Raw genomic sequence first — 24,192 nt, 5'->3', positions numbered from 1 at the left:
CAAGATGCATACCAAACTTGTCCATGACGGACACAAAACACTTCCCACTCTCATCACGCTCAATACATGCACGCACATACTCCTCTGTCACACCCTCAGCTTTCAAAAAGCGCATGAATGCCGCCACGGCGGTTGCTTTGGCACGCTTTGTGTTTACGGGGGCCAACTCCTCCAAGCCCATGCCTCCTGTCGGATAGGTGGCAGATATGCAAGTGATATGCTTTTCACTTGCTTATTGCGAGGAGGTATAGATATGTTGCGGGGCATTCCGACACGATACGTCGGAACGGCTGGCGTACATGACATGCCATTTTCCTGGCTATACTATTGGACAAAATTTCATTGATAACGTCGAATGATTGGTTTAAAATTGGCAAGTTTAATTCTATTGGCTGCTACACTTTATACAAACTTCTAGTAATGTCGGAAAAATGATCATATTCAACCATATCATCCTTGATGTCAGCAATCACAGCGAATCTGTGGGTGGTGTGTGACACAGTGTTCAGATCCATGAACCGAAACTTCACCTTGGGGTGCCTGTCAGCTTTCACCATGCCGTCCACCTGCTCGAACATCATGGACGTTGGAGTCATATCAACGCCCAACCGCTTGTTGGCTTCCATAATAGTTGAATTCACGTGCTCATGCTGCAACAAGAGTCCAGTAAAGCCACCCTCGCTTCTTTGGTTTTCGATAGTCGCACGTGAAGTCGCATTGGCCCTTCTCTCTTCGCGACGTTTCCGTGAAGCACACTAGTGATCACTTTGCCTTCGTTTTAATCACTAGATCTCAAAGTTAGTTACTGCGTAATGGGAATAATAAACGCCAACACGTAGAATTGTTGCCGTCTTTTTGGAGTGGTCGAATTATTATCAAAATCAACACACACAAGAGTTTATGAAGAAAGCCAGGTGGATTTGTTTGCCTTTGCTCTTTGAGCGATTCATTTACCAAATCATTGAAAATATTCTCAAACTCTAAGTCGCAAAAAGAACAACCGGCGAATCTCTACTAACTGAATACGTAGCTCTCGTGGTCTAATAAATCCTCACTCTCTGAGTCGCTGTTAACCATCGCACGAATACGATGGCTTCCTGAAACAGGACGTTCGATATGAGCAGTTAACATTCCGCGAAGGCGCATTCGACGTTTTTCCCGATAGCGGCGCTGCACTTCCAACCGCTTTGCTCTCATTTCATTTCCAAGAAGTTGAAGACGCTTCAAATAGTTCGAGTAGTTCTCTCCGTCTTCGTCGCGTAGCGGAAGGATCCGCACATGAAAGTTTGTAAGAGCGACGCAGGAGCGAAAGAACATGTCAGAGTTATTCTCGTCCAATCGATACTTGTCGGAGCACATTGCCCCACAACGTTGTCAATCGCCCGAAGTAGTTTTCGACAATGACTCGGTCGTGTGCAATGCGATCATTTGTCCTGCCTTCGTCCAGTGTCAGTTGCTGTAGTGGTCTTTTCTTGATTGGGGTAATCGCGCGAAGGGCATCAGCTAAACCTTGATAGCCTTTGTCCGCAAGTACGCACCACGAATCCGGATACTTGTCCTTCATCGAACTCTCATCCGCCATATTCCTTAAGCTTGAGCTCTTGAGAAGGTGCTGAAGGTGAAAGGCGTGGTTGTGACGGAAAATCTCAATATCGGCTTCGATACCAAGGTAATGCTTTGTACAGTTCAAGGCAAGCCCATTGGGTAATACTGACACCTCTACCTTGTAGCCATGAAGGTGATGCTTCGCACTGTAATACGCCGCGCGCTCCTTCATTTTGCCCGACGGCATGTTACGCTGTTGGAAGGTAACATCGGTAGCGTAGCGGACGTAGGCGTGGTGGTCAAACGTGTTACCACCCAGCACGAGCTGCTCCATCGTAAACTTGTTGGCAACGGAAGCGACAAACCGGTCGTAAAGAAAAAGGAGCAATAACCCTCGTGTATGAAAACATCATCTTCTGGAAGGCACCGGTCTTGAAGCGAAAGATACTGGCGACAACGTCCCACTTGCCGCAGTGCTTTAAGACGGTTAGAAACATGAAAATACGTCCTTTGGAGTTTGTTCACATTTCCGACCGCGGCCAACGTTCCAATTCTCGGTGATGTGCATGCGAACTTGGCTCCGAAGCCGCTCGAACTCGTGATGAGAGAAGTTGGTTAGGCGGCTGGGATTTTCGAGGTCGTTGGCGCGAAATGAGTGATAGATTGGGCACGGCGTGTCGACGTCGTCCTCCGGTTCGATGAGACACAGGGACACTGCACTCGCACGAGCTGCTTGGCGCTGGGTATCCAGTTGAGTGAGCACTGACACGCCTTGGGCAATATCTTGAGATGACAGCGAGCGGTTGGCGACTCTGGCAGAGACTCTAGGGGTGCTTCTTTGGGAAGGTGCCATAGTGACCTATGATGTGCAGTACAAATTCGAAATTGAGTGTGGATTGGTCGTATGTGACGTCTCTTCAGCTAGTTATTAGATGCTGCCATCATGTTTTGGTCCTCAGCGATTCTAGAAAATTCACCTGAAGTAGCGACACTAAGTAGTATTTTGGTATCTTCTGGAACCATCGCATCATTTAATTGGCGTAGAGGTGATTTCGTGATTTGCTAGAAATTCAGTCGAGTGCTCAATATTTAAAACTAAGCTCTACTATAGTGGTATTCCGGGTCCGAGTCCGACTTCACAACATCCTCGACGTGCGTCCATTTCGTCTTGTCCGCTTTCTTAGCGCTCGCCTTTGGATGGGACGACGAGTTAGCAGCCTTTTTTCTGCGTGAAGTACTCACTGTCGTTGTGCGATGCAGTTTTGTGCAGCTTGCACCACTTGCCAGTTTGTCGCTGGTTGGCTCCGTTTTGGGATTAGTGGATTTCATTCCTAGAACGTTGGAAATTACGATTATGGTCACGATTTCCATTACCGCCTTTTTGACTGTTCTGTTTACCGGGTTTCTGTCGGACCCCGTGCTCCTTGTGTTGCCATCTCTCAGACTGCTCGAGTTGTTCGAAATACTGAACCGTCTGGTGCATATGCGTCAAGCTAATGCCACTACCTTCGTAGTGTCTCTTCCAATCGTTAGGCATCGCTTGCTTAAAGTACCGAATCAAGGAATTCTCGTCCAGCACCATTGAGTTCACGGGCAAATTCGACAGCATACGGGCCAACTCTCTCATGAGTTGATTACACTGCGATACAGTTTCACTCCGCCCCTTGGTGGACTGGCCATGTTCTTGCCCTCGCGTACCAAAACCCACGCATTTAGCGCCTCATTCTGTAACTCAAGCTGCAAATGGAAGTCCTATACGCCCGCTGCCCACTTTCCAGCTGGCACAGATGGTTAAAGTAGTGAATGCATTTCAGCCAGTCTTGTGTGGTTCCACTGCTAAAGCTTGGCAACGTGATCTTCACGTATTCCCGCTCAGTTAAAGCCGTTTTTCGCGGGTAGTAACCTGGAAGGTTACACCATTTGTAGTCTCACTCATGTTGTTACTTCAGCACTCAAAGTTCTTGCTTTCACGTCTCTTCTCACTCCAAACTCTTTATTTGACTTAACTCAAGTTGACGTGTCCTTGGCTCGCAGTGGGGCCGCTTGGGTGTCTCGTCAGCGTAGCCTTGACTTGCAGAGGGCACTTGCTGGTTCACGAGTAAAAGTTAATTGCTTTTATTTTAGTTTTGCTATAACAGTTAAGATAATCTGAGATAGGTAATAAGTATGACCAACTGCCGTTGTCCGAAAGGCAGCTTGGTCTGCTAAGCTGGAGACCGCCATCTTGTTGACAGTCCCTTTGGCAATCTTAGCATCGCCAATCAACTTCGTAGACTTGACCGATGTGTCGTTCCCCTACGTTACGTCTGGTATCGCCACCTCATTTAATCTTCACGGTAAATTTCTCTTCTTTTTTTTGAAAGACAACTTGTCTTGCACGAGCGAGCACTGTACATTCCTCGGTTGGATTTCGTTCCAATCCCCCCCCCCCCCCAAGCCAGCCTTCGCGTTCCCTTTCTTCTCTCTATACTACCAGTTTGATAATGATGTGACGACGTTTGCCACTGAATAAGCGCTTAAAGCACTTGGATATGCCGTATTTACGGCAATTTTTATTATTGTTGGTTTTGCAATATTACGATTGTAGCACTTGACAGGCAATTCAACATAATACTGAATTGGAGGAGCCCTGCTTCGTAGATGTACTGGAAATGTTATCAGCAAGAGCAGCTACAATGACAAACGCTGTATCAGATTGTCAACAAATGTGCTTAAGTATGTATATATTTATATATATATATTAATGAACGAAGCATTCGCTACATTATTTTTAATCTTAAAGCTTTCGTTGGCCTTGTATACGACTGCTAATGTACTCGGATATATTTTCTATTGAGCGCGCGAATGTTGACAATGCCGAATTGCTTTTATCCATACGAAGTTATCGCAAACAACCTGCTTCTTTCTCAGAACTCGTGACAGGCTCTGCGAATCCGTGCAGTTTCCAATCTTCTTGAATCAGTGCTATCTCGAGATGAGCCGAGTACAGGGTCCCAACTTTGTCGTGAATTGGCTGTGCAAGGCTGAACAGCGACCGTGTCTGGAGCTCTTTATTTTCAGCATCTTCGTCTGCATCGACTGAAAGTCGTGAATATGAGCGTGCTAACGTTGTAGTTGCTGTTTCCAGTTGCAGATCACTGAACTCGACCCAACCGGTCTGTCGGCATCGAACACCTTGGTACTGAAGCTCGTTCAGCTCAATAGGCTCGAATAGTGCCACCCATACAATAATAATCCGCCCATCGTCGCTAAATCGCCGAACTGTGTACTTGCAGCGGAATTCGGCGTCCGATACATCCGTGATGAAGTGGATCCCAAACGCCTGAGATACCACAGTATCTGACTTGAAGACAACCTACGATACATGTCCAATGAATCAGTATGATACTGAGAATACTGTACATATGTATACTTCTACGTACACAATGTTCGTAGCAATGGTACTTCATTTTGTCCGTAGTCATGACCTTCCAGACTGCGTTTGCGGTCACTTGTGAAGCAAACGGAAGGGTCATGTTTGACTCCAAGACAAACGCTTGAGTGTTTCCGCTTTCCTCGAAAAAAGTGTTGACAAAGCAAGCCCTGGGGTTCCTGTATGCTGGACGTAGCAAGATCTTCTCCATCTCAAGCAGTGCGCTTTCAGCTTGAAGCTCCTGATCCTTGAACACGGACTTCTCGTGATCAAGAAGCAAGCTACGACGCTTGTTGAGGACCTTGAGCTCTGTTGAGTGCTGAATAAAAACTTCCGTTAAATTGATAGGTTATTCCTGTGGGAGGGATGATAAATGCGTACCTTTGCGTGTACGTTGCGGTGCAACAAGACCATCATTTGCCTTCCGAGTTCGTACTCTGCTTGGAGCTGTTCTCGTAGCTCTCTGTTCGTTGTTTGAGCCTTCCATCTCTCCTGGAGTTGGCGCCGAGCGATTTCTTGCCACACAGATCGTAGCTCTTTCTTTCGAGGTGCGATCAACTGATAGCCGTCGGTGATCTTCGAGTTAGCGAAGCTTCGTGTCTTGGTGTGTATTTCGTTCTGGTCTCGTCCGTTGTGGATCCCCTGGAGCTGTGCGAGCTCTCTCTGGAGTTTGTGTGACTCCAACCGAAGTTGGTCCAACTCTATTCTCTCGCGGCGTACACGTTTCCTTTTGGGCTTCTGCGGCGTATTTTGGACTGTCGATTGAGGGCTTCGAACTACCTTAGTCTCGAAACTCTCGCATTGCGTCTGGAATTGGCCGAGTGTAGTTGTCATAACTGATGTCGACGATGCAACAGGTTAATCGTGGTTTGGCAAATAATTTCCAAAATGGTGAAGTCCGGCCATAATGCAATCATCCCGTAGAGCGTTTTTCACCTTGACAAACCTCTTCACGCAAGCACTGTTCACATGCCGTAATCACCACAGAACCGTGACTGGATAGCGTTTGTAACGTCAAGCGACCTCGACACATGCGGGTACCATATTTATGTGTCTACTGTCAAAGTGTAAGCAGTGCTTTCCCTCGCTTTTCCCAGACTCAACAGTGTTGAGTCAGCCCTGTGGCACGACTCACTTCTTGAGTCTACTAGGAACTGACCCTCAATGGCAGCTTGCGAACTTCATATCCACAGATAGACACTTGAATTTGTCTTGAGCAAAATTGGTATGAACCTTAAAGTCCGGGTTGAAACCTTTATCCATAGTTCATGCAAAAAAACCATGCTCCTCCACGTGCTAACGGCTTTGACAGATAAACGGAAACTCGAAACTTCACGCAAGCATTGCTTACAGAACACAATCATTAAAAACGTCAGAGTTACCTCGATCACATGGTTTTACGTCTCTCTTGAAGTTGTGACAATCGACTCGTGATTCTTCGAAAAGCAATCCACGATGTGTCATTGAGGGTCAGACTAGCTCGTCACTGATGAATTGATACACTTTGAATCTCTCTGAAACAGATTCATCGAGTTGCAGCGGGTTGGCACAATAATATCAGCGCGATATTTCCTTTCCGTTTATCAATCGAAGGCTTTCAAATTTACATGCTATTTATGTGTAGAAACTTAATCAAATGAAACAAAATGACAATTGTTTTTACCAGGTGCGATGTCGGATATGCATGAAAATTCCTAAACAAACTTAGTCATTACCACGCCGGAATGTCGATTTCCAGTCTTCTTCTAACAGTAGATCGCTCATTATACGACAAAAATGACCGTTTGACGTCGTATACGAGTGGCATGTTGAGGTAGTCAGCATCATTTGTTCTTTGTCGTCACCCACGCTTTCGTGAAAAACCAGGATAGTTTCGAAGTTCGTTTCCACAAGAGTTGAAGTCGATTCTAGTGTTGCTCCATGTTGAGAGAATTGCCGTAGTTTAATACTGTGGCCGAATCGAAAGTATCGCCAGTACGCTTCCGATACAACTTCCAGTACAAAAAGGCAGTACAACGCCACTATGCGATTCTGCAACAATCCCGGCCTTGACATTCGGATTCTGTTTAACAATATCCCTGTCCATTGCCAAGTCCAAGCCGAAGTGCACCGACCAACGTGGGATCCGTTGTAGTGTTTCCAAGTACAATTTCGCTAACGTCAGTATTTCGTCGAGTTATTGGAAATATCCCAAAACTTGTGTTTCTCTTCGTAACGTACATTTTTGGTCTGGTTGGCGTGGTCTTTGAGCACAGCATTATCGTTATCGTCTATCGTCTAAGACACGGATATCGGCTAACTACTTGACATAAAATACTTGTTAGCATACCAGGGGATGCTTGGATAATGACAGGTAAAGCTCACGCACCTTTGCCCTCATACTGCGATTCAATAAGGCCACCATTTGCCTTTCCAGTTTGTACTCGGTCTGAAGTTTGTCACGCAGCTCAATATTCGTAGTTTGAGCTCTCCATCTGTCTTTGAGTTGATGTCGAGCAATTTCCTCCCACACAAACCGCGCCACTGTTTTACGTGGTTCAATCAGGCGGTAGCCGTGTGCTGTCGTCGCCTTCGCGATGTTTTGATTTTTGCTGCTTGGGTCGCTCTGCTCGCGTGCTTGGTAGACCCCTTGAAGTTGTGTGAGCTCGGTCTCCAACTTGTATGATTCTAATAGGAGTTGATCAAGCTCTGTTCTCTTATATTCTACATGTGTTCTCCTGGGCTTTGGCAGCATTACTTTGCGTTTTGGTAGTTGGGGCTCGGAATTAGATACGAGGTTCACAAGGTCGCCCAAGTTGCTGGTGTTTTGTGGCGGGAATTCAGGACTTAGACAGACGGTAAATTCGTAAATGACGTACTGATGACATGATTTTCCTGACTTTACTAACATATCAAATAATATTTGTACATAAATACCAAAAAGTGTCCAGCAATTGGTTCAACAGGTGAAGGTGCAATCATCCGGTTGTTAACCTTCACTCAACGCGCCAAATCTTCACGCAAGCACTGTTTACCGTATGCATTCACCATAACAACCGTAACGTGTAATATAACTCCATTGATGACGTGCGTTCCTATGTTGCTCGCTCGCCTTAACGAACTCGTGATTCTTCGAAGAGTTGATCCTCGATGGCACTTTTACGTGTCTCGAAAGCCTGCAGCCACACGGTACGTACCCTTACAGCACCAGGAGAAGCTATCCAGGCGCGCATACCATCGCCTGTTCCGCCGTCTGGTCCGTCGCCAGTCACTCTGGCCCGAGTATCGACACATGATGACGCAGAATCAGTGGCTGTAACGATAGACACTTGAGTCTCTCTAAATCCTACTTGGGCAGGTATAGTGAGGTGTAGTGGCTCCACGAATGTTCGCGTGATGATAACAGTGCGGCCAGCTTCGCGATATTTCCTTGCAACCCAGCGAATCCGAAGACGCAGATTCAAGTTCGCCATTCGAAGGCTCCGTAGCGCGCAGCACGTTATCGTGTCCTCAGCCACGTTCGCTCGTTGCTGTAGGAATACAGCACTTAAGTTCCGATATTACTGAAGCAGAATATACTTCTTCCACGTACCTGATGACCACGAAAGCGTGAGGCGAGAGCTTTCCAGATCGCTCGATCCACCGCCTGTCGTTCGAAAGGTAGTGGATAGCTGTCGCTATGCTCCAAGAACGGGACTCGACTTCTCAGCTGCTGTCGTACACCTCCCAAAAATGCGTCAAGACCAGCATAAACTGCATCAGCATCACTCTTTAGCTGCTCCAGTACAGCAGGTGTATCCGGAGCGAAGAGCTCATTGGAAGTTTGACTGTCCATCTCGCTTTCTTTGTTGTATCCCTACATATATCCGCAAAAACACTCTTAATACACGTTGTGCACTGTAGTGACTTCTTCCAACGCACCTCTGCAGTCAATTGCTTTTTCCACGCGAGTTTCAAGCGCTTAGCTCGACTAACGTGCATCCTCACGAGAGATCGCAGTCGGCGGTTCTCCCGCTCCGAGTCCAGTCGATTCTGATACTGTCGCGACGCAATTTTCTTCCAGAATGGCAGCACATTGCTGTTTTTTGTTGAACTGTCTCGTAGTCTCTGGCCATACGCCTGGAGTCGTAGAAGCTCGAGTGTACAGGCCAAATCCTTCTCCTCTGCTCGAAGTTGGGCGATTTCCTGCTTGGGCGTCGTCCGATGTCGTCTACTTGGCTCAGTTACTACAATGACGTTGTGGGGGCGACCCGATCCATTGTCTGAATGAGAATTGGACGGTAGGGTGGGGATATCTACGTGATCGAGGAATTCTGAGAGATTGTCGAGTGTGACGTCGAAATCTTGAGTTTGATCCGGGTCTACGGGGTCTGGCAATGGGTCATTGCAGTGATCAACGAGGTCAAACGCAGCCTCGAGAGTTGCGGCGTCATCGCAGGCGACGAGCAGCGATACAGACAGCGGGGACTTATCAGTTGACATGTTCGAGTTGGATAATGGTGATGGATATTGTGATGCATGACAATTGTGTATTCCACTTAATATCCCGTTGAGCAAAGAAATCCACTAACGGATTTTCGTGATTCAGTGGATGTGGTGGTCGAGGACTTTGTTCACTGCCTTGTGAATACAATCGATTACAGTAGTACAGGCAATGGATACTTCTCTGGTGACTTGAATGCAATACGTACTTGCGTGCTGTCCATGCGTACTTCCTCGGTTTTCTTGGCATGGAGATATTCACGTTCTGATTCGATACGTTGGTGATCTGGCGAGTTGCTACACTTTATTGAACAGCGTAGTTTTTAACACCACGATCTTGAGCCTTGTTGCGTGCTTCCAGCCGGAGTATCTCGAGTCGGTGTTTCAGATTGTGCTCGAGAACACGGACTTCCTCTATCTCTGGCTTCGGTGTCCGTTGCTTTCAAGTATCCAGTCAGGTATGAAACTGCATCTTTGAATGTTCATCGCTAGATACTCAGCCTGGACGACTGTCGAAATGGGTTCGTTTCCACCGCACATATATCTTGCGATATTTCGAAGAGGCTGGCAGTGACAACACATTGTCCCGGACGAAAAGTGAGCTCTTGTGAACGATGAGCCCACGAAGATAGACAAAATCCAACACGTTAGAATACAACGTGTTGGATTTTATCTTTGTGGGCTCCACGGTATTTGACTCCAGTGCAGACTATAAGATACACTATTCTACCTTTGGACTTCTCAAAATCCACAACTTACAGGTATTGAGCGGCAATCTGTCAGCCTATGACCCGCTTCAGAATCAAGTCTGGAAGCAAAATTGCCTAATATTGGTGAGCAAAACCAATCATTTAAAATATAAAAAATTGATTTAATTGAAAAGTAAAAAAAAACTAAAATATACGACGCTCTATTTCTACCAATCAAATGCGTTGTGCGTTAAAGACGGTAGCGTTTGGCGTCATCTTTTTACTTAACTTCAATAGAGTAATCACGATAAAAAAAGATGCAGCGACCTTTTTAAAGTCCAGTTTATTTTCTGTGGGGAGACAAGACTCTTCGTCAAGAAGGCCGATGCCAATGGGTCCGGTGAAGCCCAAGCCGAAGCGTGTTCGTCGTGAGAAACGAGAACTCGCCTATCTCCGAGACCTCGTGGGGAAGCTGGAGAACAAGGTGACGTTGCTGCGGTCAAAGCGACTCAATCGGTTGAAAACCGGTTGTCATGGTACGCTGAATTCACGAAAACACTAAAAAAAAAAAAAAAAACTCATGCTGTGTGTGTGTTTTTGTTATAGACACAGGAATTTCCACTGCTAGTCATGTATCCCCCTCTAACTCCGAGTTTTCTTCTGCGTGGATGGGCTTGGCTGCTCTGCAGCTAAGGGATAGATCACTCGCGGTGGAGAGAAACCAGAAGCTCAGATGCTCAATCGGAGGAAATGTCGACCTAGTCTGTAAGCTCCAACAGCTTACTAAAAAGTATACTGCACAGGAGAGGGAGATTTCGGTGTGTGCAAGTCAAGCCCACACTATGCATCACAAGTTCTGGGATCTTTTAGCAAATGCCGACGAGGAAATATTTGCAGATCAACTAGCAGCTGTGGCAAGGCTTCGACTGGAACTGCAACAGCGAGGATATCAGCTTCCGACTACGGCGTTGAGTGTAAACTGGGGCTTGTCACGAGGCCATATGATGGTAAAGCAAGATGGAAACAACGGAGTTGTCCTTGAGATGCACTGTGGTACAACAGTGCCTTTCAATCTGGATGTGGCAGCGCGAGCGTATTGGCGATTCTTTTGCGTCGAACATGGAGAAATACCAGCCGACAGCAGTGCCACAAGCCTATCAGTACAGCAAGCATTTAATGTAGTATTAGGCAACCAGTACTAACAGTATCTTATTATCTTTTTTTGCAGAAGGGTACTATTGCGAACTCGTTCTCTCTTCGACTGGAATTTGAAGGTTTGGTATCAGAGGTGTCGGGCAAGTACACTTGTCAAGTAAATGTGGATGAAGACAAGATAACGATCACGTGGGTCGAGCACGCAGATGTGCTCGCGTTCGGCGGAGTTGTGTTCAACGGATTGCAGTATCAGAAGCGCGCGAGTATGACGCTTTGCCGAGTACTTCGCGAGGGTCCTGGGAACCAATCGACTTCGACGGTGGTCCACACTTACTTTCAAACTATACCAGTATTTCACGACAGCATTGCCGACAAATTGCAACAAACCCAGGCGTTTGTCGACTCGGCTTATCGATCTCACAGCAAATTGAACAAAATTGTATGTCAGCATATGAGTAACCTGCTGTTGGAAGAAGATTGGAAAGCTACGTTTGGATAGAATGCTGCATAATTTTTCCCAAAAAGAATAGGATAGTCCCAAGTACCTACCACGGCGCTGGCCAAGTCTTTCGATATGTCATATAGCTCTGGAAACGCCATGTTTAAAAGGATTTTCAGTGAGATGTTACTCCAAGAAGACTGGAGAGCGATGTTCGACTGCGAAAAGCGTTGAGCAACCTAGTTGAAAGCGTCTTGCTTGTCTAGAGTATTTTTTGCAATGGCGCTACGACACGGTGCTTCCGTTAGATTCGTACCACTACTTCCACTCTGACGTAACATAAGGTTCAAAAAAAATATTTCGTTCACGACAAGAATTGAGGTTGTAATAATCTAAAAGTTCGATGTTTCCATGCCGAAATGTCAACTACTGACTCACTCAGCAATTATAGTATTTTCTTTTTCCAGCTCTTGTGAATAATTAACGAAACTCTGGTTAGCATTTAATTACCTCGTTGTACGATTCCTTGGGTCTGTCATTTAATCTCCACCTGTCGTCCTGCGATGTCATTCTAGTGGTTTTCATCTACGTGTTTGGATTTGTCGCTATCAATTGTTGTCTTCCAGTCTTCCTCTATAAGTAAATTGCTTATAGTCTGGCAAAATACTCTGTTCACTCGACTGTACGAGCGTTTGATCGAGTTGACCAGGTCTCGAATTTGCACCCGTACTGCCTGATCATCGATATCATCTCGAAATGCCGGGTTGTCTCCGAGTACGTTTCAAGAATCGTCGACGTGGATTCGTGGCCAGGTCCTTCACGAGGAATCTTCCGCAACTTCACGAAGCCTCGTTTTAGGTACTGCATCCCTTTGAATTTACTGCCACCAAACTCCTCAACGTCCGTGCATTCGAGCCAGATTATTACAGCCGCACAGCGGTCTCTGGTAGCATGGTCATGATCATTTCTCGACACCAGAGGACCACGGGACTGGCAGATTTTATGAAGAAATCCAGCAACTCGTTCATCCCCACGGTCTCACTGGAGCTGTTTGATCCAAAATATGGGACCAAATATAAGAAGACTGGAAAGCAACATTTGGGTAGTTGCTAATTTGATTGAAAATGGCTCTCACGCAAAATATCGAAGAATCCGGCATCGTGACGCGCATCCGAAGGCTATCCGATTCGCTCTCCGTTGCCTCTGACAAGCATAACTGACCTCGTCAGCAAGTTTGTCAACATAGAAAGATTATTTCACTTTGGTGTCCTGCATCCGGACTTACCCAACGCTCTGGCCAATATTCAAAGGTTTACCTCGTGCTTTGATCGCGCCGAAAACCCGCCAATACTTGTGAATAACCGCTTTCGAGTAAACTGCAGCAGACCAGTACTAAGCTCATCAATTGCTACCTCTGCCTTGACGCTCGGATCAAGATTTTCCATGTCCTTCCTATCGAAAGCGCAGAGTTGAAGTGCATCGCTCTCTCGGTCTTTCGACGTGTGCTTGCAAGTATAATCTTGCCCCTCTCACCAAAAGCTACGATACAGTAAACTTGTCCAGCAAAATTGTCAGTGAGCGTTGCTGCACGAACACGGTGCTCGGTTGTGAAAGCTTAGACCTACTAGAAATTGAACGTTGCGGTCTTTTTTGTGGTGAGAAGAGTTAATTGCTTTGAAAACTTGGAACACAGAACGTATCATTCATAAGTACAACAGTCTGCTAATCCGATTAAGTATCATTTTGCACAGAAGTACTGCGCACACGTAAAGGAGTCAAAATAAAAACAAATTGGGCCAAAAACTGACATCGTACAGATTGTGCATTTCCTATTGACCTGCTCAATCGCTGCTCAATTACCGTGCAGCAAAAGAAAAGTACTTCAGTATTACCGGACCGGATATTTCGAAACACGGGCATGATTTCCGTGACATTCGATGGCTTTATTTGGATATGTTGTAGTCCGACATGTTTCAAAGGCGGCAAGTGGTGACGCATGAATACTTGCATTCAAACTGTATGCTACAGTACCAAAATGCTCAAAACGACCCAGTGTTTTGTTGCCCAAACGTCGACTTCCAGTCTTCTTCCAGCAGTATATCACTCATTAAGCGGCAAAAATAATCATCGATCGTGTCATGCGACTGACTCAGGGAGGTGATCAGTACCTTCGTTTGTTCCTTGTAGTCACGAACGCTGTTGTGAAAAACCGGGATAGTCTCGAAACTCGTTTCTACTAGAGTTGACGTCGATGTCTGCGCTGCTCCATGTTGAGATAGCCGCCGTAATTTAATAAAACCTTGCTTGTGAAGTTGCATCCTGTCGAATCTCACATGTCCAAGCTTCAAAATATTCCACATCCCTGACCAAACCAATGTGGCGTCGTCTTCGCCAACGTATTTTCGACAAGTGTATCTGCCTTCGGTCTCAGATGAATAACCCCCTACCTCTGTTCACAACGCGAAAGACCGTGCGAAAAGATTCGTCTGGTTATAAGAATGTGTTAGCTCAGCAACCATCAACGGAATAAAGAAGATCAAATTTACCGATCGAGCTGGTGCTTGGTTGGCAAAATGCTGATAACTGTGGTCGAATCGGAAGAATCGCCAGTACGCATCCGTTGCTACTTCCAGGTCGAACGGTAGCACAACACTACAACGAGCTTCGAGTACGACTCCGGCCTTGACAGTAGGATCCAGTTTAGGAACGTCCCTTCCCCCTGACAATTGAGAGCCGAAATGCACCGACCAGCTTGGACTCTGCCGCTGTTGGGCTTCCAAGTACAATCTTGTTATCTGAACCAATTGGTCCGAGAAAATTTCGGCTGAGTCAATGGAGAGATCCCAAAATTTGTGCCGCTCGCTGATCTGTACGCATTGCATCAGCTCCTGCGAAGACTTTCACGTTAGAACTGTGGGAGCACAGAATCTGAGCTTAGAGGGCAAAGCGATCTCCGCCGCGTACCCGTTTACTTTCTTCCGCTCGTGTAAGTAATTTACGGAGCTCTGTTGAACATTGAATGAACTCGTTATACGATTCCTTGAGTTCTGCTTGCTGTCGCTCGGCTCTCAATCGCTCCTTCAGCTGTCGTTCTGCAACTTCATTCCAGAGACTTCCGCCTCCGTTTTGGGTGTTGCATCGGCCGTCTTCGCTTTTTAATTGAGCAGTTTTTGTGCTTTTGAGCTTGTATCGAGTCAATTGGAGCTCCAAGTCGTGTACTTGCTGGCGATACAAGGGCAGTTCCGCTTGAATGCGTCGCACACGCTTCTTCCTGGGCAACAGTGCACTGTTGAGGGCGCTAGACATATCTATACACTTGACGCCGTCAGTGCTCTGAGTCTCCTGTTTCGGTTGTACGGGGCCACTACTGAGTGGCGTCGTCGGTGTTGCCATTGTGTCAGTTTGTAAACCGGATAAACGTGAATGGCACAAAGGACCAAATTTTGTATATGACCAATTCCAAAGTTGAAATTGTATACACAAAAGTCCTACGAAAAAAGAGCCGAGAAACCGTACCGTTACACGGAGTTTAATGCTTCGAAATTGTAGCGTTCATGATAAGGCAGTCGCCACCGTTGGTTGCCTTCCAGTCTTCCTCTATAAGTAAATTGCTTATAGTCTGGCAAAATACTCTGTTCACTCGACTGTACGAGCGTTTGATCGAGTTGACCAGGTCTCGAATTTGCACCCGTACTGCCTGATCATCGATATCATCTCGAAATGCCGGGTTGTCTCCGAGTACGTTTCAAGAATCGTCGACGTGGATTCGTGGCCAGGTCCTTCACGAGGAATCTTCCGCAACTTCACGTAGCCTCGTTTTAGGTACTGCATCCCTTTGAATTTGCTGCCACCAAACTCCTCAACGTCCGTGCATTCGACCCACACGAGTGTAACCTCGTCCTCAGTGGCGATTTTTCGGCATGTATACTTGCCAACTAGTTGGGAGAAATAGTCCTGGAAGTTCGTGTGGATCGCAAACGACCGAGAAAGTAAATTCGTCTGCAACTGAAGAATCCTAATCAACCCTTAGATCAACGTTAGCAAATGATTAAAGCGTGGATCTTACCAAGTACTCAGTGTCACCTAGGCTGCGCATATTCCCATGCGAATAGCCAAAGAATTTCCAGAACGCCTTGACAGCGACATCTAATGTGAAGGGCAGCACAGTCCTGCTTCGTGATTCAAACCGCATACCCACCTTGATGTTTGGGTCTAATTTGATCACCTCTTGTCCCAGTGTGAGGTCCAAGCCAAAGTGTATCGACTTCGGCATTCGGCACCAATTCCACTGCTACTGCAGCTCCAAATAAAACCTTGTCACAATCGTCAGTTGCCCCGAGAAAATTTCGTCGTCCACGTTCGATGTCAAATTCCTGAAACACATTTTCGGTCTCCATTCGATTCGCTCCGTCAACCCCAGCATAAAGCCATTGCAAGATAATTTATTGTGGCTTTCCCCATTCTTACGAGATTATCAGTTCATCATATCAACCTGTTTGATGCCTTGACTTTTGCGCAGCAACTTTTGCAGCTCAGCAGAAAATTCCACTAGTTGCTTGTAGGATTTTTGTAACTCTTCATGCTGCTTTTCGACCCGGAGTCGCTCCCTCAGTTGCCGCTCAGCAATGGCGTTCCACACCGAACCTTTGCTGACTAGTGGACCTTGTCTGATTGTAGTTTGGCTATTACGCGACGACTTTTGCAGCTTTAGACGCGTCAATTTGAGCTGCAACTCTTCGACGTGCTGGCGATAGAGAGGTAGATCGAGCTGAATGCGTCGCACGCGCTTCTTCCTGGCGGAGTGGAGGCGGTTGGTATTGCTAGGATGTGCATCTGGCCGTTCGAGTTGTGTGCAAATAGTCCAGTACGTTTTAGCCCTTTTGTAATTTATGAATTCTACCCCAGCGCAACTCTGTTATTTGTGCTATTGTAATTTGTGACTACGATTTGATACCAATTTACATTTTTACATAGAATCAACAGATTATTACAGCCGCACAGCGGTCTGTTTGATTGCCTCTGCTTCCTGGTGTAGCATGGTCATGATCATTTCTCGACACCGGAGGATCACGGGGCTGGCAGATTTTATGAAGAAATCCAGCAACTCGTTCATCCCCACGGTCTCACTGGAGCTGCTCGACCCAAAATCTGGGACCAAATACACACAGGCCTTGACGCAGGTCTGCGAGACACCGTTGCCGCTGCAATCACTGACAGTGACCCTTGCATCGTCAATAAACGAAACACCAGTTGGATGGTTGTTGTCTTTAACGTAAGGGTGGACGGTGGATCGCCCCACGACAACCATCCGGTCAGCCTCGAGGTGCTTCCGGACCACTTGGTTCAGCCAATAGTCTTTAGCAGGTTCAGAATCTGGCAAGCGGATGGCAAAACAATGCGCTTGAATGTCCTTGGTTGTGTAGATTTTCTATACAAGGCATTGACATATACAGTTAGAGATGCAAAGCAATCATGGCCTGGCAATCGTCAATACTTACGTTGAAGGAGCTGGCGAGCGAGATGAGTCCCTCTTCTGTAATGAACCTCCACATTGCGCGACTCGTGATCTCGTAGTTGAAGGGCATTGCGATCCGAGTGGTGAAGCGGATACACGTGCCGTATGTTGGATGGAGGATGGCTTTGATTTCATGTTTGTCCATCTCCAGGTTGTCCACACCTTCCGTCTTGAACGCCTCATCCACGCTTAAATAAGAGCGTTCCAGGTGCGTCAGGCTCTCTGCGAGGGTTTCGGAGCTAGACGGCCCAAACAAGTTTGGCGGAAGTATCGACGCTGGCTGATTGCCAAGACCCTATCGTCGATTAGGAATGGACCATTGTTAGGACCCGGAAGACTGAATAGCCATCAATTTGAGCGCGGTTGATGCTTACCTGGCTGGGTGGCAGTTGTTTGAGTGTTTCTTCAAGACCCTGAGCAATCTTAAGCTGATCTTGCAGCATATTTCGCAGTTCCTGGTTTTCACGTTCAGCTCGCATACGGTCCTTTAGCTGGCGACCAGCCATAGACGTCCACACGGACGGCATGAGTCCGTCAAGCGGAACCGGCTCACCGTCTGCCCTGGGCGACGTAGAGAACCCGAGCTGCAGCTTGCGCAATTCTTCCTCAAGCTCCTTGACTTTACCGCGCAGGAACTTGAGCTCGACGATTTCACGGCGGATACGTTTCTTCTTGACAGGCGGTCCGGCCGACGGTGCAGCAGTCGGTTGCTGCACTGCCGTAGGGGTCTGCGTCTTCGCAGCGCTGGAGCGACTGGACTTGCGGGCTCGCCGAGGTGGCGCGGGCTTGGCATTGGGCTCCGTTGCCACAGGTTCCACGTCCATAGGCACATCGACGTGAATGGGCGGCCGACTGGTGTCGTCGGGGCTGGAAAGCACATTCTCCAGCTCCTTCCAGTCAATAAGCCCGAGAACATCATCAACAGAAAGCCGCGACGGATCGTCCGAGACGTACGAGAAGCTCATGGGGCATTCGATGCGGTGCTTTGTCTTCCTGAGTGAAAACGAAAATGGTCAAGCTTTTCAAAGCGATCGCGGTACAGTAGACAGGCGAGTTGTGCGCAAACGCTCGAGACACGACTGGCGTTTACGCCGCTCATGGTGACAGTCAACACGCTCCGACCCGTAAACGCCGGAAACATGCACGTCAAGAACCAGCAGTTTGGAGGCAATCTCTGTGGCTTGGGCCCCGGCTTTGGAGACGATTGCGCCCACCGAGCACACACTTGAACGCTTTGAATACGTCGAGGGCGGAACATCCGATAAAAGTGCCCAGATTTTCGGTCTCCTTGGCACCGCCTATCGTATTCACCGCCAGTGATTCTCTGAAATGAAAGGCGCTTTGCGTACAACAATTCACTGTTTATGGCATGGCCTCGATAATAAAGTCGCAGCAGCACTTGACAAATTTGAAGAAAGCCACGATTGACAAGTTTGAAAAAGAGCTCAAACGGTACGATTTTGCTCGAAAATGGGCATTGCCGCACTCGACGGCAGCAAATCGAAATGCTCAAGCATTTGCGCTGAGATTACTTCTACAGTTGGTCAAGGTGAACTTGAGACGGCTGCTGGAGACGCCGTCACGTGGATATTTGGTGTCTCTTAGCAACAGTGGTCACCCCGCGATTGAAGTTTGCTTCAGCTTGTGTCCGCAAAAATAAGAACGTGACCGCGAAAAAAAAAAATGTCCATCATCGTCGAGTTTTAGAAGCAGTTGCAAAAGGCTAATCGCCATCGATGATGGCCATCACAACGGGAATGAGAGACATCGCGGACATCATCAAGGCAACTGCACTGATCACTACGTTTAGCCACCTCGACCGGATTTTCTTACGAACGGCGACAGTGTGAAGCTGAGCACCGCCATGTGCGAGTCAGGTCTGCGCTGAGCTGATTTGCACGTCACTGTGCCTTCGACCGGTTAAAGCGGAGGAATGAATGTTTGTGTCAAAGATTACTTCTCCCGTAGGGGACATGATCAATCGATGATGGCACGAAAAAAACGCTGCACTTGCCGTTGGCTTTTTGCAGAATCCATTTACATGTTCTGAAGAGAAAAAATCTATTGCACGGGGACAGTAACTACACAAGACTGCGACAGCTTCACGGCCAGGACCCTGCTGGCTGTGTGGCGGCCTTCCGTGCCTCGTCCATCATGATGGCTGCGACGACCTCTTCACCGAGGTGCATATTGCGGTGGAACGAGTCGATAACAAAGTCCGTGAGTGCTCCAACAGTGAAATCCTGGTCCGAGGCGTCGTCGTCGAAGATTGGCTTGAGTTCCATTGATGATGCAATGGTCGACCACTTGCCCTTTGCCGTCCCGTCCTTGGAAGACGCCTTCTCGATCACGAGCCATCCGTTCTCGTGGAAGCGGATGCCATTCACCGGCGCTGCTGAGAACTTGATAGGCTTGGCCAGGCCTCTTGTCACTATTACCACGCGATCACCACGCTTGCGACGCTCCAACACGCCCTCGCTGCGGTAGTCGAGACTCCCACGCTCGCTTTGGATCTTGTGACCGAAGGTTCGGGCGACTGTGTTCTTGGACGAAGTTTCGTGCTGTAGAGGTGATTAAAGCCGTTAGTTGGATCACCAAATACTCATCGCATACACTGACTTACCTCTTCGTAGAAATACGCTTGGTGTTTGGTTGCCTCGCACGATGTGAAGCGCCACATGCCTCTGCTAGCCACGTCTTGCGGGAACGGCACCCGCTTGAAGCCCACGAATTGCAATGCGATGCCGTTATCCAAGCTCGACGCGACTCTAACGTCAAGTTTTTCTTTCTCGATCTCAGCGAATTTTTTTATGTCGTATCGGGCGTCCACTTCATCGAATGCAGCATCCAATTCGGACAATAATTGAGCATGCACAGCCTTCTGGTCGCTGCTAACACCAAGTGCGAGCAGTTTGGACGGTGCGCGATGAGGACGTCCAGGCATCGACTGAAAGATCAAAAGAGTGTAAGTAATATATCCGGTAAAATAAACCCACCACAACTCAATAAAATACCTCGTCCTCAGGCTGGTCTTCCAGGATCTTTTCAAGACATTTGGCCAGTTTGATCTGTCCCTCCAACGTGGATTTAAGCTTGCGGTTCTCCTGCTCGGCGCGTTCTCTGTCCTTGTACTGACGGTTGGCCAGACTCTCCCATACTGAAGCCAGCAGCGACGAACCCTCAGCGCCGGGCTTCCCATTGACAGCCAGCTGCGTGGAGCTCCCACTTGGCGACCTGTTCCGCGTCTCCTTGCTCTTAAGCTCCGCCAGACTGCTCTCCATCTCCTTCACCTTCACACGGAGATACAGCAGCTCTTCTCTCTGTCTGCGGATGCGTTTCTTGGTGGGTTTATTGACGTCAGCGGGCAGACCGTTAGCTCCAGCAGCAGCTGCCGCTATGGCCGCGTTGGCAGCTGCAAAGTCCTTGGCGGTTCTTGTAGGCGACGGCGCACGCGCTCGCTTCATCTTCTTAAGCGTCTTAGCTCTCTGTCCGGCGGAAGGTGTCCCCTTGTTTCCGCTCTGAGGGTCGTCGCTGCTGCTGCCGTCGCTAGTGGACGCATCGCAATTTGTCGTTAGTACGGCTAGTGCGCTCTCCAGCGACGTGTCAGATTCAGTAGCGGAAGCGTCGGTGCCCAGCATGAGGCCCGTGAACTCGCCTAACGGCTGGGGCGCGGGCTGCAGCGGCTTGAGCGCGTCAGGCATCTGCATCATCAGATCAAGCGACGTGTCCGGAGCGAACAAATCGCTGGTCTGCACGTCCGCCAGAAGCGCTTCCAGCTCCTGATCTCCTGCCTCAGCCATCTCGTCTTCGCTCCCCACTTCACATGCGTCTGCAAAGGCCAGAGCCTGCTCCAGCGCCAGCGAGGACGTCGCTTCATCGAGCACCTGGAAGCTGCTATTCATCATCGCGAAATGTATCGGGGAATGCGAAAACCAGTTTGAGGCCTAAAAATTGATTGTGTTCACTTTTGGTGAGACACGTTAACCACTTGAACTAAGTAAGGGAGTAAGAGTGGGATGGATTACGCTCACATTTAGAGATTAGGGTTGTTGACATTTGTTTACTCCCGGACCAGTTTGAGGAATTTGGTCCAAATTTGGAACTATTTGAGTTTTTGTTGCTGCAGCAGGGTGTCCTCGACATAGTGGTTAAACTTGGTGATAGAATCGTTCCACACAGCAGTGGAGATGTCTGTCCCTCGAAAGGACTTGTACGTATGACTCGAAATGCGACCGCCGTCCCCTGCAGCCACTTGGCGATGCGATTGCATTATGGTTGTAGGTCCTGTGTGCGTATCCTGCCCGGGACGAAGCACCAGACATGTTGTCTCGCGGAATGCCATGGTGGTGAGGCTGTCGTGCTTGGGCTCAATCAGCGTGCGCCAGATGAAAACGGTTCTGTCGTCGAGAGCATAGCGCCTACCCACTTTACGCATGACGACCCGAACGTCGAGCGATTCGGATCTGAATGCAAAACCCACGCTCTTGCACTTTGTGTAGCTTCCAGCGGGAAATTTCTGCAATATCCACACGACAACTAAGTCAACAATGACCTCGAAAACGACGATGCTTAACGATATACCACACGAACCTCTACAAATGTGGCGCTCACGTCCTCGATACCGTCAGATCCCAAGCTCCACATCGTGCGATCTACCTGCTTGAAGTCGAATGGAAACGCATAACAGTCGAGAAACTCTACGTGCTTGCCCTTGGCCCTACTATTGACGGTATTGTTGCGGCGCCCAGGACATGGTAGTTCGTTCATTTTAATTGAGTCGAACAGAATGTCGAGGTTGGCGAATTCTTCGTCGATTCCGGTACTCAGATCCTTGAAAACAACAGCGCTGTTGGTCGGGGGTAGCCAAACTTGAACATCTACCCGGCACCGTTTGGAAAAGTTCATTGCATCTCTAACCGACTACAGACTCGAAGGATTAGAGGTTAGCGGTATGCGGGGACATGCACAATATATATAACGTACATCTTCGCGGAGTCGCCTCTTGAACGCACGCTGTAAAGCCTTGGCTTGAGCCACACGATGTTGTAGAATTTTGCGCAATTTCTCGTTTTCGACCTCGCTTTCTTCTCGCTCTTTTTCCTGACGCGCAGCGAGAGACTTCCAGAGCTCCAACTCCGGGGTCGATGTCATCGTGATTTGCTCCTTATCTAACTCGGATCGTAGAGTAGCCTCAAGTTTCAAGTGGTCCAACCACGCTGAGAGTTGCTTTACTTTTTCACGCAGGTAGAGAACTTCTTCGTTTCGCCTTTTGTACCAAGGTTTAGTTTGCGGAGCAGTTCGTCTTGAGGTGGCCAGCATCTTGGTGTAGTTGCTGATATCAGGGGGGCCATTACAGGTTGTGCCAGTTTGTGTACTTGTTTCCTCTGCTGAGGTCGTCGAGATGACGAGCTCACGCTGTGCCATTTCACTGCCCTCGAGAAATTCCAATAGGGAAACCTCATCAAGGAAACAATCGCTTACTTCTTCGTCACTTGAGCTGCATGGAGATTGGAATTCATTCGTCTGGATATGATTCGTACGCCCGTTCATCGAATACCCAAGAGAGAGTACCTAGTAACTAGTAAATGTGAAAAGGAAAAGTGCTGGAAATCCAGGCCAGGTAAGTTATATGATTATGCATCATGTATTTTTGCATCATCTTTCTAGACGACCAGATGGATTCTTGGTAAAACTGGAGCGACCACCGAGATCCTACCTCATTTCTCATTCAACCATGCACGTGGGATGAATCATTCACAACTTGTGCTACTTGTACTTGTAAAGACTTGTGAATCACACGTCTGTTGTTACAGAACCGAAAATCTTGTTACTGGGATGTTCAATCAATTGAAACTAGCCCGACTTTTAGCAACTGGTTAATTTTTTTTACTATGCAGTACCGTAATAGGGGAAATCGTTAAACGATTCCTACTGAGCACAGGTATTCATTACAATCTTTAGTCTAGAGAGAAGAATACGAAGCCTCGAACATGTTGGTGCTGGTATCTGGTGCAGTATTGTACGTCGATTCGTGATCGCATTATTGGTATTCTACTCCACAGAATGCTAGGTTAGTGCAGCTGAAGCCGATATCATCAAGTTTGTGTGCCGATATAATGGATTGTGTGTTTTCCGATAAACCGCGATAGTTCGTGTGACACGAATCGTGTCCGAAAACACGGGCTGATTGATACCAGTAACTTGATTCCAGTAAGCAAAACATACCTGATCTTCAAAAAACAAAAACAAAACCTTTCAGTACTTGAGTAGGCAATTTTTACTCATTTCTATGACACATGAATCCTTGGTTGTACCCAGCAAAATGCAAAGTGTCCCAGGGTACTGAGTGGTTTTCTACTGCTGCAGTGGCACATGCACAATGTGCCATCATGTTTTGATGGAGACGCAGAAGTCGGCGTCTCTCGTTAGTGCTGCAAAGGCGCAAAGGGCCAAACTATGTCAATATGATCAACCAAGCATAAGACAAAAAGATCCTATATGAATCAAATGCAATGATCTCTGTGTTTTGTTTCATCGATCTATCTAGACAAAGTTCGTGCTGTATCCAGCCTTTTCTGAAACAATTTCGGCCTCATTCGCTGACGCACTTGACCCCACTTGCTTTGCACGAGCCATTTGAATAGCATTAGTTTTCAGCCACCGTTCCTTGTCGCGTTTATCATTGCGAATGGTGTAGAGAATAGATCCGAACGTGGCGAATACGACTCCAACAGCAACTGCTATTGACACGGTCAGTGGGGGTCCGTATTGGCTATCGCCCTTTTTGACGCTTGTGGTTTCCGTGCATCGTGGGCCAGTCCAAGTGTGCGAAACACATTCACAACGCCGGTTGGTGCAGTAACCTGTCCTCACGCTTGAGCCACCTTTGGATGCAATGGTGCAATCGTCATCGGAGTTGCATGATGCTTTACCGGACACTCTTACAACCAGATTATCAAAATCCTGATAGCTGTCG

General features: G+C 47.7%; 13 protein-coding genes across 18 annotated transcripts in view; 1 reads left to right on the top strand and 12 right to left on the bottom strand.

Annotated features, from left to right (window-relative positions):
- The window catches only part of PPTG_21184 (hypothetical protein), a gene marked incomplete at both ends in the record, with an annotated part of 3,102 nt that extends 2,921 nt beyond the window's left edge, over positions 1 to 181 (bottom strand). Inside the window, one exon of the mRNA XM_008896437.1 lies at positions 13 to 181. Within this exon, the coding sequence (XP_008894685.1) occupies positions 13 to 181 (169 nt within the window). The remainder of the gene's footprint in view (positions 1 to 12) is intronic.
- Positions 182 to 395: 214 nt separating this feature from the next.
- Positions 396 to 626, bottom strand: PPTG_21183 (hypothetical protein; the record flags this gene model as incomplete). The annotated part of the gene is made up of 1 exon (XM_008896436.1): positions 396 to 626. One exon carries the CDS (start codon positions 624 to 626, stop codon positions 396 to 398), a length of 231 nt encoding a protein of 76 aa, XP_008894684.1.
- Positions 627 to 917: 291 nt separating this feature from the next.
- Positions 918 to 1,879, bottom strand: PPTG_03000 (hypothetical protein; the record flags this gene model as incomplete). The annotated part of the gene is made up of 1 exon (XM_008895668.1): positions 918 to 1,879. One exon carries the CDS (start codon positions 1,877 to 1,879, stop codon positions 1,325 to 1,327), a length of 555 nt encoding a protein of 184 aa, XP_008893916.1. The 3' UTR covers positions 918 to 1,324.
- Positions 1,880 to 2,032: 153 nt separating this feature from the next.
- On the bottom strand, positions 2,033 to 2,398 carry PPTG_02999 (hypothetical protein; the record flags this gene model as incomplete). The annotated part of the gene is made up of 1 exon (XM_008895667.1): positions 2,033 to 2,398. The coding sequence occupies one exon, from the start codon at positions 2,396 to 2,398 to the stop codon at positions 2,033 to 2,035; it is 366 nt and encodes a 121-aa protein (XP_008893915.1).
- Positions 2,399 to 2,860: 462 nt separating this feature from the next.
- On the bottom strand, positions 2,861 to 3,154 carry PPTG_21182 (hypothetical protein; the record flags this gene model as incomplete). The annotated part of the gene is made up of 1 exon (XM_008896435.1): positions 2,861 to 3,154. One exon carries the CDS (start codon positions 3,152 to 3,154, stop codon positions 2,861 to 2,863), a length of 294 nt encoding a protein of 97 aa, XP_008894683.1.
- A 1,100-nt stretch (positions 3,155 to 4,254) lies between these two features.
- Positions 4,255 to 5,920, bottom strand: PPTG_02998 (hypothetical protein). Its single transcript, XM_008895666.1, has 3 exons — positions 5,339 to 5,920; positions 4,968 to 5,276; positions 4,255 to 4,900 (listed from the first exon to the last, which is right to left on the bottom strand). The coding sequence occupies exons 1-3, from the start codon at positions 5,789 to 5,791 to the stop codon at positions 4,427 to 4,429; spliced, it is 1,236 nt and encodes a 411-aa protein (XP_008893914.1). The 5' UTR covers positions 5,792 to 5,920; the 3' UTR covers positions 4,255 to 4,426.
- A 613-nt stretch (positions 5,921 to 6,533) lies between these two features.
- PPTG_02997 (hypothetical protein) lies at positions 6,534 to 10,016 on the bottom strand. Of its 4 annotated transcripts, XM_008895662.1 has the most exons (5): positions 8,858 to 10,016; positions 8,529 to 8,792; positions 7,326 to 8,466; positions 7,178 to 7,256; positions 6,534 to 7,035 (listed from the first exon to the last, which is right to left on the bottom strand). In XM_008895662.1, exons 1-3 carry the CDS (start codon positions 9,416 to 9,418, stop codon positions 8,050 to 8,052), a joined length of 1,242 nt encoding a protein of 413 aa, XP_008893910.1. In that variant the 5' UTR covers positions 9,419 to 10,016; the 3' UTR covers positions 6,534 to 7,035; positions 7,178 to 7,256; positions 7,326 to 8,049. The 4 variants fall into 4 exon arrangements, with proteins under 4 accessions (XP_008893910.1, XP_008893912.1, XP_008893911.1 ...); XM_008895664.1 differs by having other exon boundaries at positions 7,326 to 8,792; XM_008895663.1 differs by lacking the exons at positions 6,534 to 7,035; positions 7,178 to 7,256 and having other exon boundaries at positions 7,799 to 8,209; positions 8,287 to 8,466.
- A 386-nt stretch (positions 10,017 to 10,402) lies between these two features.
- PPTG_02996 lies at positions 10,403 to 12,139 on the top strand. Of its 2 annotated transcripts, XM_008895660.1 has the most exons (3): positions 10,403 to 10,643; positions 10,714 to 11,267; positions 11,336 to 12,139. In XM_008895660.1, the coding sequence occupies exons 1-3, from the start codon at positions 10,493 to 10,495 to the stop codon at positions 11,759 to 11,761; spliced, it is 1,131 nt and encodes a 376-aa protein (XP_008893908.1). In that variant the 5' UTR covers positions 10,403 to 10,492; the 3' UTR covers positions 11,762 to 12,139. The 2 variants fall into 2 exon arrangements, with proteins under 2 accessions (XP_008893908.1, XP_008893909.1); XM_008895661.1 differs by having other exon boundaries at positions 10,403 to 11,267.
- Positions 12,140 to 13,505: 1,366 nt separating this feature from the next.
- Positions 13,506 to 15,116, bottom strand: PPTG_02995 (hypothetical protein). Its single transcript, XM_008895659.1, has 2 exons — positions 14,666 to 15,116; positions 13,506 to 14,589 (listed from the first exon to the last, which is right to left on the bottom strand). Exons 1-2 carry the CDS (start codon positions 15,092 to 15,094, stop codon positions 14,155 to 14,157), a joined length of 864 nt encoding a protein of 287 aa, XP_008893907.1. The 5' UTR covers positions 15,095 to 15,116; the 3' UTR covers positions 13,506 to 14,154.
- A 221-nt stretch (positions 15,117 to 15,337) lies between these two features.
- On the bottom strand, positions 15,338 to 15,974 carry PPTG_02994 (hypothetical protein; the record flags this gene model as incomplete). Its single annotated transcript, XM_008895658.1, has 2 exons — positions 15,338 to 15,706; positions 15,768 to 15,974. 2 exons carry the CDS (start codon positions 15,972 to 15,974, stop codon positions 15,338 to 15,340), a joined length of 576 nt encoding a protein of 191 aa, XP_008893906.1.
- A 714-nt stretch (positions 15,975 to 16,688) lies between these two features.
- PPTG_02993 (hypothetical protein) lies at positions 16,689 to 18,181 on the bottom strand (the record flags this gene model as incomplete). The annotated part of the gene is made up of 3 exons (XM_008895657.1): positions 16,689 to 17,129; positions 17,200 to 17,511; positions 17,591 to 18,181. The coding sequence occupies 3 exons, from the start codon at positions 18,179 to 18,181 to the stop codon at positions 16,689 to 16,691; spliced, it is 1,344 nt and encodes a 447-aa protein (XP_008893905.1).
- A 1,137-nt stretch (positions 18,182 to 19,318) lies between these two features.
- On the bottom strand, positions 19,319 to 21,121 carry PPTG_02992 (hypothetical protein; the record flags this gene model as incomplete). Its single annotated transcript, XM_008895656.1, has 3 exons — positions 19,319 to 19,777; positions 19,840 to 20,163; positions 20,231 to 21,121. The coding sequence occupies 3 exons, from the start codon at positions 21,119 to 21,121 to the stop codon at positions 19,319 to 19,321; spliced, it is 1,674 nt and encodes a 557-aa protein (XP_008893904.1).
- Positions 21,122 to 21,228: 107 nt separating this feature from the next.
- Positions 21,229 to 22,804, bottom strand: PPTG_02991. Of its 2 annotated transcripts, XM_008895654.1 has the most exons (3): positions 22,200 to 22,804; positions 21,807 to 22,136; positions 21,229 to 21,732 (listed from the first exon to the last, which is right to left on the bottom strand). In XM_008895654.1, the coding sequence occupies exons 1-3, from the start codon at positions 22,764 to 22,766 to the stop codon at positions 21,319 to 21,321; spliced, it is 1,311 nt and encodes a 436-aa protein (XP_008893902.1). In that variant the 5' UTR covers positions 22,767 to 22,804; the 3' UTR covers positions 21,229 to 21,318. The 2 variants fall into 2 exon arrangements, with proteins under 2 accessions (XP_008893902.1, XP_008893903.1); XM_008895655.1 differs by having other exon boundaries at positions 21,229 to 22,136.
- Between the last annotated feature and the right edge of the window lie 1,388 nt (positions 22,805 to 24,192).

The sequence above is a fragment of the Phytophthora parasitica genome (assembly GCF_000247585.1).
Source record: "Phytophthora parasitica INRA-310 unplaced genomic scaffold supercont2.4, whole genome shotgun sequence".
NCBI classification, from domain to species: domain Eukaryota; phylum Oomycota; class Peronosporomycetes; order Peronosporales; family Peronosporaceae; genus Phytophthora; species Phytophthora nicotianae.
This window is presented reverse-complemented; position numbering and strand designations above follow the sequence as displayed.